At 34.7% G+C, this 12,116-nt stretch overlaps 1 protein-coding gene across 3 annotated transcripts in view; it reads right to left on the bottom strand.

Annotated features, from left to right (window-relative positions):
- Positions 1–1,201: 1,201 nt before the first annotated feature.
- FAM3C (FAM3 metabolism regulating signaling molecule C) overlaps positions 1,202–12,116 on the bottom strand; it is a 53,694-nt gene continuing 42,779 nt past the window's right edge. For all 3 annotated transcript variants that reach the window (XM_040259517.1, XM_040259519.1, XM_040259518.1), the window contains 4 exons: positions 11,097–11,147; positions 8,878–8,962; positions 4,281–4,407; positions 1,202–3,683 (listed from right to left, as the gene is read on the bottom strand). In XM_040259517.1, coding sequence (XP_040115451.1) covers positions 3,594–3,683; positions 4,281–4,407; positions 8,878–8,962; positions 11,097–11,147 — 353 coding nt within the window. In that variant the 3' untranslated portion in view covers positions 1,202–3,593. The remainder of the gene's footprint in view (positions 3,684–4,280; positions 4,408–8,877; positions 8,963–11,096; positions 11,148–12,116) is intronic.

Here is a 12,116-nt window from a genome sequence, read left to right on the forward strand (position 1 = left end):
TGAGATTGTCAGTTGCTTCATTTGCTATTATTTTCTCCCATTCTGAGGGCTATCTTTTCACCTTGCTTATAGTTTCCTTCATTGTGCAAAAGATTTTAAGTTTAATTAGGTCCCAGTTTTTTATTTTTTCTTTTATTTCCATTACTCTGGGAGGTGGGTCATAGAGGATCCTGCTATGATTTACATCAGAGAGTGTTTTGCTAAGTTTTCATCTAGGAGTTTTATAGTTTCTGGTCTTACATTTAGATCTTTAATCCATTTTGAGTTTATTTTTGTGTATAGTGTTAGAAAGTGTTCTAGTTTCATTCTTTTACAAGTGGTTGACCAGTTTTCCCAGCACCACTTGTTAAAGAGATTGTCTCTTCTTCATTGTATATTCTTGCCTCCTTTGTCAAAGATAAGGTGTCCATAGGTACGTGGATTTATCTCTGGGCTTTCTATTTTGTTCCATTGATCTATGTTTCTGTCTTTGTGCCAGTACCATACTGTCTTGATGACTGTGGCTTTGTAGGATAGCCTGAAGCCAGGCAGGTTGATTCCTCCAGTTCCATTCTTCTTTCTCAAGATTGCTTTGGCTATTCGAGGTTTTTTGTATTTCCATACAAATTGTGAAATTATTTGTTCTAGTTCTCTGAGAAATACCATTGGTAGCTTGATAGAGATTGCATTGAATCTATAGATTGCTTTAGGTAGTATACTCATTTTCACTATATTGATTCTTCTGATCCATGAACATGGTATGTTTCTCCATCTATTTGTGTTATCTTTGATTTCTTTCATCAGTGGCAATTATTCTTCAATTAAAAATAAGTAAATTTAAAAAAAATCAAGGGAGCTTTGAGGGAAACAGAGATTAACTAGCTACTGACATGTAATGACCAAAAACCAGGTATGCAACAGAAGAGGCACTCTGGGAAGAGACAGCAAAGGAATGCTTCTGAGGAATGCTTAAGAAAAAGTAAATTCTGGTACTTTATCCTACAACCCTTCGTTTACATGAGGAGGCCCAATTGAAGAGGTTGAGTGGCAAATCTTTTTCCTGATCAACACAAGCAATTTTTCCCCTTTCATGTTCATTTTTTAAAATACTCTAAATGCATTTTTACTTTCAACTGCTTTCTTAACTGAACACAGCACATTTCTCATTCTTTCTTTTAAAAAGGGGGCATGTCAATGAAATTGAATGAAACTATCATCTTTTTGGAGGGGTCAATTTATTTATAATATGTATAAACTAAGTATAAAGTGCATCTCAGGCTAAAGGCATTGAGCTTCATCTGGCAAAAAAATTACAAAATATCATATAATTCATTTGAAAATGAATACAACATAGAAAGAACAATGATAAATTTTAATCAAAGTCAGGAATATAAAGATTCTGGCTCAATTTTTCTTTAATTTCCCCGATAACACTTTTTTTTCCTACTGTCTTTGCTGTATTTTAACAGGCATATCATAATAAACTTTTCTTGGGACTGCATCTATGATTACAAATAAAAAATATACATCCATAAGTCCTTAAACACCATTTAAAAGACCAAAGTGTTAATGCCAAATTTCTGATTTTAATGAAAATTCTGAACACGAAATGAGCATTGTTGCATTTACAATGCTGATTTTTAAAACTTATCTGAAAGTAAAATACAGTAAAATTATTGCTTTCAAAGTTATGTTGACATAAACCATACAAGACAGAATTGAAACAATAGCAAACTGCATGAAAGCAATTAAATAACCAATCTTTTGGCATTTTACACACCTCTATAAAGCTATCATGTTAGTCCTTATCTTGAAACAGAAGTCTTGTCATCTAGATACTTAGATTCTATTCATGTTAAGATATATCCTGAGGATATTAGTGTGTTTAACCTTAGGAATGACTTAAATTTTGCATGTTAAGCAGGACAATAAAACCTCAATGTGAAGTTCTGCAGGTATATTACTTTGCCAGATAATACAAAAAGAAATTAAAAAAAAAATCACAAATGCAAAACCAAGAATATTTATTCTCATTACTTGAAGAAAAAAAAAAAAAGCAATACTTATTTCACAATCCCTGGAACTGTAAAATAGCTATTTTTTTTAAATTTACAGAATCATGGGAAGTATTTGAAATGCTAAAATACACATGCTGAAAGTGATTTACCGTATCAGCACCAAAAATCTGAAAAGTTTACAAAAATTGCTTAGAATGTAAGGTGCATTGATTCATGAATTACATTCAGTTTGAGGGAAGAAACAATACCCCAAAACTCATTGATATTTAATAACTTCCAACTCAGTTTATAGCAAAATAAAAAATACTACTTTTAGTTTTTCTTTATGTAAGGCATCTAAAATTTAGATCCAAAATTGAAGTGCTGCCTTTTACTGTGAGCGGCAGTTTGTTCATTACATTTTTTATGTTCCAGTTTAAGATACTTCACACATAATATTTAATGCCCTAAAAATATTTTAAGAAACTTGAGTCATTTTGTGAACATCTGAAGTTAACAAAAAAGTTGGATATTTTATATTTTTAGGTAGAATTGGGTATGAAGTCACTGTGTATCAAATAAAATTATTTCTTAACTGTTATCAGTCCCAATCAGTTCATTAGGACTTTTTTATTGATAAATAAATACGTTGTTGCTTTTCAGACAAAAATTACTATCAGGAAGTCAGATGAAAGTAAATACAGAATCTCTGGATTTACAATCTAAAATCATTGTGACATTAAAGTGTGCCTCTTTCCAAACCACTTGGTTAAGGCTGAGAACAATTAAATAAGGAAAACTTAGGCCAGTAAGATTCTAACTGTACTGATATGCTGTCCTGAATTACCTACTAAGGCTGGGGAAGGGACCTGGCCAGATTCCTCAGCTCTGGGGAGTTGCCCTCTCCTGCCTCACTCTGAATAGCTTATGCAAAATCAAGTTATTCGCACTGCTAACACAAAATCCATCAAACTACAGTCCTGAATGCCATCTACATTTATATATTTACTTTGTACTGTGTACATTAAACAAAGAATTCTGTTGTGCTTTTCATGTATTTGATATGTTTTCTTATTTTATTTATAGGTTTCTTGGGAAGGGAAGAGAAAGACTAAGAAAAGAAATACAACAGGGGAGTCAGACTGTAAAGTAACATTACACACACAACTAGCCCAATATCTTTTTAATTTAAAAGATACTATCATCAGAAGGCAATATACATATATATAGGTAAAAGAAAACAAAGTCTGCTCCCTAAAATCCATATCATTCCATGATAGATTTTCACAGCGACTAGTATATATATCAATATATTTTTCATATCTGTTCAGATATCCATTGGTATGCTTTTAGAATTAAAAGATGCCATTAGCATCATGGTCTGAACATTGTACCATTAGAGAGATGTGCTTGAAAATGGTTCAGTGATTTGCTTATGATGATAACTATTTACAAAGACAGCTATTTACGTTAGCAATAAATAATCCTGATATCAAAAGAGATAATGGACATGCACACACCGAGATGGCTGCATGCTCTTAAAATATTTACATGTAGTTTTTCTGGTAGAGCTTTCCCACTAACAGTGAAAGTGTGCTCCCTTCAGTTTTCTCCACGTTAGTCTTGCTTCTGGGGAATGCATCCTTCCATTTCTACAACTTCGGGCCATCCTTCATATTTATTTGTGTCCTTATTGTTCTTTATGTGCTGTTGGAACACAACCACAGTATAGTACTTTAGCAAACTGCATATCTGCAATAACATAATTAAGCATACTCATTTCAGTAACACTTCTATCAACATATAAATTAGTGTTCAAGATATTAAATGAGCAATGCTTGGGGTCTGGCATACACTGGCAGACCTTCAAAGAAGAGCTGAAAGAACAAAACACCACAGATGGTCTTTAAAGATCCTTTGTAAGTCAAAAGTAAGTTTACATTCTACTAAGTTCTAAAGTATTTCTGTACTTCACTGATTCTAATATCAAAAGTTCAGCTAAAATTTTTAATAACCAACTTCCTAAAGGTCTTATGATACAAGTAATCATAGGCCAATGTATTGTCACATGGGAAAAAAATTTCATGTAGAATTGGACAATTTTTTTAATTTTAAAATTAAAATAGTGTCATGATTATTCCAAATAACTGATTGCCAGGAACCTATGAAAAATATGGAAACATATTATGGAAACACATTTAATGTCTGCTTTATCTAAGTTGCAAATAACTGGGATAGGAATACATACTGTATGGTTTCACACAATTGCTGTTGCCCATTAATTATGAAGTCTGAGACACTAACCTGTTCAAAAGGGCTTTTTGTCTTAATGCCTTTTCCTCCACAGAAGACCCAGTTGTCTCTGAAACCAAGATGAGTAATAGATGTACTCCCCAGTTCAGCAATCAGCCGCCGGGCCTCATCATTGAGTCTTGAAGAGAGAGAAAAAGAATGATACAGTAAATGTGGTATACTGTATGTGGTCTAAGGAATACTGATACACTTACAATATTTAACATACAACCATGAAATAAATGAGAAAACCCTGGCTTAAATAAGAGAACATAAAAAAATAAATTTTATCAGAGTAACATTCCTACTATTTGAATTCTTTAATGATGAAAGTTACAAAATCTAGCAAATAAATTTCTAGCTTATGCTATTTAGAAGTACCTTTTATGTGTCTTAATTTCACAACAGTTCATTTTCATCTACATTCTATCAAATAAAAGTGGGAAACTGTCATTTTTTGTCAGTAGGTACCTATTCAGGTTAATACAAGCTCTTAAATAGTCAACATCTTCGTAAAATTAAAAATCACTTTGAATCTCCACTAAACTCTTTATAAATTACATTTGAGTAGAATTAAGGTAAGTGCTAATAGAAATTTGGATGTTTCTAACACTATGTTTACTTATATCTACTTCATAACAGTAATTTTTGCCTGAAGAGATAATAACACATTTATCAATAGGAAAGTCCTGATTACTGATTGGGACTGATAACATTTAAAAAACAATTTTATATGACATACAATGAGTTTATACTCAATTCTAAATGCAACTATCAGAGACCTGACTTTTTCTGTTAACTTCAAATGTTCACAAAATGACTCAAGTTTTTCAAATATTTTTAGGGCATTAAATATTTTATGTGAAGTATCTGAAACTGGCAAGACAGTTCTCATGTAACTAACCTGAAGATAAACAGGATACTTTATGTTAAAAAAAAAAAAAGCTTCATGAACAGGACAGAGCTACATATGTCATTAGCCTTTCACAATTAGTCACTTCCAGGGGGCAGTGAATCTGTTTTAACCACAGCTTGGACACTGCTGCCCTTCTGGGAAAGGTCATAAGAATCAGTGAGAAAATCAGGGGCAGCCCTGGAATACTTAGTCTTTCAGATTCATAACTATATCAAGTGATGCATTTATAACCAAGGGAAATCAAAATAAATGAAATGGCTGTGCAAAAGGACCAGTGAAGTCTGTTTCTGAAGATTCTGACACCTTCACACACAACTACACGTACTTGCGTCTGGCTTTCTCCCCAAAGTGGGTCTGTAGCTATGTTTCTTGTAATCATCCTTACATGAATTGCTATCACTTTCATTCATCTGCTTACTTGGTAAGCGATTTCTGTAGTAGATGGACATCTCCTGAAAGTACTGTCTGAACTGTTTTCTTGTTTCTGAACAGTGTTAGTATGTCATGGATCTGCAGACTATTACATTCCACTCTTTAGTTTATTCAAATGTTCTACTGCTGGCCCCTTAATTAGAACATTTTACTGGTATCATCAGTACTAGTAGTGAGTTTTGCTGCTTTATCTAGAATAAATGGTGCAGAACAGAGGTCGTGCTTACTAGGGCAGCCTAGTGACAACCTCCTGGAGAAAGGCCTATGGGCTTCAGTCAGTTACATCTCAGAAAAATCACAAATTGCACCTCAGGGTGCAGGCTTCAGGGCTGCTTGTAAATAGCTGAATGTTAGGTTTACAAATGCCAAGAGATTGCTTTATACACAAAAAATGCCTTCACAGTAGGTGGTTATCCAAATGCAGGCGTGGCCCCATGCCAGAAGTACATGCAATTTTTTCTTATCTAAAAATTTTTACAATTAAGAAATATAATGAAGGGTAGTCTTTTCCTTCTGGATTTCAAATTTCAGAAATTGTTTTGATCTGCATGAATAAACTAACCAATCGAGCAGCAACGTGAAACTAAGCTTTCCATTTTGATTCTGCTCATCTTTCCTTACTTTCCTTTGAGAATACCTTGAGGTCCTAAGCAGAAAAGGATTACTACAGCAGGGCTTAGAAAGGCCTAAGAGCAAGACTGGTCCTTGGCTGGCTCTGGAAGCTTGGATTTGGGGAGGGTCCGTCCATTCCCAGAACTGATCAGGATGGCTCTCATGTGTCTAAACTGTGCAAACAAAGTAGTTTATGCCAAACATCTACTTTCTGGCTGGGAATCTGGAATTTGGGGATGTATAAGGCAGATGGTGCCTCACGACCAGTTCCCAGTAAAAACCCTGGGCCATGAGCTCTAATAAGCTTCCCTGGTGGACAGCACGTCCCAGTGTTGTCACAATCTGTTGCTAGAGGAATTAAGCATGTTCTGTGTCACTCCACTTGGGAGAGGACTCTTGGAAACTCAGGCCTGGTGCCCTGGTTCCCTCCAGACTCCGCTCTGAACTTGCTGCCCTTTGCGGATTCTGCTTTGCATCATTTTACTGTAACAAATCATAGCCCTGAGTGAGCAGGTCTATAAGCTGAGTCCTGGATTCCTCCCAGTGAATAATCAAACCTGGGGTGGGCTTGGGTACCCATGCCACATGTCCCTGTGTCTAGATAACTACAAGTTTATAACAAGACAACTTCCTCAACAATTTCTGAAGTTTTCTAATCTGCTTATGTAGAATTTGAGAGGTTTTATTATTCCTTTTCGCTATCTTCTATGTATCTAAGTAAAAGATGATTTCATGGCTCAAAGAAAAGTTGAAAACCATGCTACACAGCCAATATTTTGAGTGCTTCATATAGCAGATGTCAAAATATCCCATTTCTTTAAAAGACAGTGCAGTGTGAGATGCAGTGGAGATATATAACTGACCCTGGAACAACCTGGGTTTGAACTGCCAGAGTCCACATCTATCCCATGATGGGTTCAGATTAAGAAAAGGAAGTGTGCAAAAATACAAGGCAAACCATGTTGCTAATGACAACACTTTTAATACTACTACCAGGAAGACCTGAGTGCTCAAAATGAGATGGGGTTCATAAAATTACTAAAGGCCACAGAGAGAAATTTTGCTACTAAGTATAAATAATGAAGGGATCCACTGTTTCAGGAAGAATGATAGGATATCAAGATCAAAACACAACTGTCTTTTCCAGGGAGGCAAACACTCTTTGATCAACATAAAAAGGGAACAGTGGCTGAGGAATGTCCATATTAACTACTTTATATTCAAGCCTCGAGGCCCACATGTCACACACTTAAATTCTTAAGGAACTTGTTAATATAATCTTCAAGGTAACGTCAGTTATTTTAGAAGCATCATGGAAAGTGAAGAAGTTAAGACGTTAAAAGTTAAATATTCCAGTTTTTAAAAAAAATAAGGAAATTTTTTAAAACAATAGTTCGATAAAACTAAATCTAACTCCCAGCAAAATTTTAGAAAGGATTACAAGAAGGAGGTCCTGTGAGTATTAAAGAAAGAATAAGAAAATAAAGAGAAAGAGTAGTAGGAAGGCGGCTGGATTAATAAAGCCAAGTAAACATCATCTCATACTTTCAACTTTAAAAGCAGTTTTGGGGCAGTAAGCCAGGGTATTATAATTAGCATCATCCACGAATTTCAAGCAGGCATCTGACAGTCTCAGAAAATTAAATAATTAAACAGCAACTGGACAGTATGATTATTAGAGTACACTGGAAATGGAAAAGTAGTTTCTGCAGCTGATTAATAGATGAATCCCTTAGAAATGGTCTCCAGTTGGTGGCACACTGCCTGTAGTCAACATGTTTATCATTGCTGACTTAGATTTAGAAATATGAATGACTCTGGAGAGAGTACAAAGCCTAGACAATGGAAATCTCACAGGACATATGTCAGCATCAAGACCAAGTGGGCCAATAACAGCAAAATTAAATTTAACGAGGATATATAAAGTCCTCATTCACATTAAACAAAACCAAGTTCTGAATGGGGAGAAAGACCAGACTTGTCAGTGATTTAAAAAAAAAAAAAAAAAAAACAACCCTCTGAGAGCAAATGAAGAGATCTGAGACTTTAAGTTGACAAACACTGTGACGTGACTCCCTAAAGAACGTGAATGCAACGCTAGTCTTCATGAACAGTAACCGTAATTTCTCAAACACGGTGAGTGAGCACCTCCACTGTACCCTGTACTGGCCAGACCACTTCGGGAACACTATGTCCAACTTGGGGCTTCATTTTAAGAGGGACAGTGATCACCTAGAGAACGCCCAAGAAATGCAACCAGGAGGGTAAAATGACCTAGAAACTTACCATGATAAAAGATTAGAAGAGCCATTACAGTTTTAAAGGACTGGGGTTTCACAGGACAGACACACTTTGGGAAATGCCGTAAGAAAATGGTACTGAAGAATATTATTGTCAGAGAAAACAATTTACAATTGTTAAAAACAGAACATAAAAGAGTGTAACAAACTTTATGTACAATGTGACTCTAATTTCACAATCATAGATGAATGATAAATACACAGAAAGAAAAATTTTACAAAGTTAACAGTGTTTATCTGAAAGTTGGATTACTTGACTGTTTTATAAATTTTTTCATTGAAAATGTATTGCTTATGTTATTATAAATTATAGATCTACAAAGTTGTGTAAATTTTGAAATTTACATACTTGGTTGCTCCATCATCATATGTTCCCATTAAGACTATTGTTCCATCTTGTATGGCCTTCAGAAACTCAATAAATGGGGCCACATCTGAAAAAAAACAGAAAGGGTTAAGTGTTTTGTTTTTTTTTAAATGACTAACCATCATGATAACCTCTTAGAACTTAACAGTACAAAAAATGAAGTGTTTGTAAACTGATAATTTCTGATGTAGAGAAACCAAAAGAAAGACAAATCTTATGAACAGGATAAAAATTAAGTTTCACATCAACTTAAAATTTCCCAATTTTGATTCACCCTGTGTGTGTTTCATACTGATATTCCAGGGGCTAAATGAAAAATCCATAGCATATTAAAGTATGATGTGATTTCAAGTAAGAAATTTAGGAGACAGGAGAAAGGCTCATGGACTTCTGAGTATATGTAAAGTTGTTTGCACAGATACTTTTCTAAAAAAGAGAACTTTTATTTAGTGCACAAAAGGATCTATAATTTGAAAAAATAATATAAATATGTGCACAGCTGACCCTTGAACAACAGAGGTTTGAGCTCAGGAGTCCATTTATACACAGATTTGTTTTCAATAAATCCTACAGTACTATGTGATCCTCATTTAGTTGAATCCAAGGATGCAGAACTGCAGGTATGGAGGGCCAATTACGGAACTTGAGCACCTGAAGATTACGGGCTATCTGTAGAGGGTCCTGGAACCAGTACCGTGCAGATACTGCGGGACAAGTGTACATACATCCAGAGTGATTTAAGGAATCTTCTGGGAATATCTACTTACTATAAACTAGGCGAAGAAATGTAAGCTAGTTATCACTAAAAGTCAAACTAATTAAGGCAAATACTGCAGTCATTACCTGCTTCATCTGCTTAAGTATTAAGATTCACAAAGGATTAAACCATGTCAGTGACTATAAACTAGTGATACCAAAGAGGTTGATTGGGAACTATCAATACAAATCATTCTACATCTTGAACTCCTTACAATGTCAGATTCCTAAATGCCCAAGTTTAATACGACTTCAAAACTATTCAGTTTCTTTCCACAGCAAAGATTCCAAAGATTTCTCTAAAACTGGATTCTATCTTAAAATAATAGCATTTTTAATTCAGAAAAAAAATGTAACAGAGCAGCTAACAAATCACTTCCATTTAAATCCAAAGATGGCAACTACTTCTAAATTTGAGGGGTATTTTCAGCAGTAGTTTGCTGACCTGAGATGAAATACCAGAGCTTCTGGTCACATGAGTGATTTCAACAACAGTTTTATAAGAGGTTTTCCATGTGATAAATTTTGGTAGAACCAATTATTCCTTTAGAATCTAAAACTGATGGCACATTTTAAGTTGATATACATTTTGACAACATAAAAAGTTCTGATCTCATTTAAAAAATAAATGATACATGGCATCTCATTACAGGCTGAAGAAATATTAGAAAGGCTCAATAGTCTGAGAACAAGATAAAATTGGGAAGCCTAACAACTGCTGGCTTCCAGGGAATTCATAAAGTGGATGAGGAGGTGCAGGGGAGAGCCTCAACTTAGAAAAGAATCAACAGTTAAATCAGTGTTGGCCTTCCTTTAGACTTGAGGAAGAAGTCTCTCTCTTTCAGGCACCATTTCTTTGAGGTGCCAGGTCCTTCCCTCTGCAGGCTGGTGACTAATTTCCACCTGCTCCTTGGAACTGCCAAATTAGGAAGATCGTCTGTGGAGTGCTCTAAGTACAATAAACTGGAAAGAAAATTCTACTCCTTCTCTCAAATAATCATCTATTTGAATAATCATCCTCGTTATGAACTTAGTTGTGAGATTGAAAATTTTATGCAAAAAAATCAAGTCAGTAAGGTAAACACGATTACACTGGTTAAGCCCTTCTTCAAATTACTTATTCTTTTTTTTTTTTTTCAGAAATTTCAGACAGAAACCCAAAGCAGCCTAAAGCTTTGAATTAGTTTTCCTGCAGAAAACAGGACTCAGACTTTAACAAATCTCAAGTGTGATTATCACTGCTCTTAATTACACATCACCAACAATTTTTATAAAAAAGCAAAATGTATGCAGTATGACCAATCATTTAAATATGAGCTGGACATTCAGTGAAAAGAAACAAAATGAAAACAAAATAGTACCATTATTTTCTCATCAATGCACTACATTATATTGGTATGATTTAGTGCAAGCAACAGAACAGTTAACACGTAATTCATACTTACTTCCTCCCCACATGTCAAAATATCTGGTGTCTATTAGTTCTCCTGTTTTGCCTAAAAGAGATTGAATTCATAGCAAATTATGCAACTGAAATATACTCTACATTGTATAAGACATAGGATCTTGTCCAATGTGAATCCATTAGCAGAGAATTATTATGACAAATACTTAAAATTTGAATTGCATGCATCTAAAATTTTTTTCTAAAAGGGTAATTTTTGAATAGGACTTTCTCATTAGTTTTGTAAGTTGAAGAGTAGCAAACAGAAATTACTACTGACTTTAGACAATTCAAATTCAAACTTACAGATTTTTCATCCTTATGTGTTACCATCTTCCCTTATTTAAAAATTACCCACAAATACAAAAACCTTAAAAAAACCAAAAACAAATGAATCCACGCTATTTTCTATTAAAACAATCTTGCAAAAAAAATTGTATTTAATTTCTTTTTAAAACGTTTTTTTTTCGCTATCAATGGGACAAATATGCATAGAATCTTTTTTACATAGGAAAATGCAGAAACTAGAAACAAAAATATCTTTCTCATTGTGAAAGCTATAGAAATTATTTTCCTACAGTATGAACTAGAGAAGGTGGGTGTGGATTCTATTCTCCCTACACAGTTTCAGAGGGTGACTGTGCCAAAAAGAGAAGTATGCAGCTGGGTCTCATTTCACAGGTTCATATATTCAGATGTGATTTTTCAAGAACACTTGAGATGTTCAAGATTCAGTGTGGACAATACTGAAAAATTACAACTGACTCTGACTCTTCATTCAGCCCCCCACTATATGAAATAGTCACCACCTTCTGTCAAGTTTATATACCCGCATTCATGTCAGTCTGTCACATTCAGTTCATCAGTTGCTCAGTCGTGTCTGACTCTGCAACCCCATGGACCGCAGCACACCAGGCCTCCCTGTCCATCATGAACTCCTGGAGTTTACTCAAACTCATGTCCATTGAGTCGGTGATACCATCCAACCATCTCATTATCTGTCGTCCCCTTCTCCTCCTGC

Source organism: Oryx dammah, unplaced genomic scaffold, assembly GCF_014754425.2.
Source record: "Oryx dammah isolate SB20612 unplaced genomic scaffold, SCBI_Odam_1.1 HiC_scaffold_18, whole genome shotgun sequence".
Classification (NCBI taxonomy): domain Eukaryota; kingdom Metazoa; phylum Chordata; class Mammalia; order Artiodactyla; family Bovidae; genus Oryx; species Oryx dammah.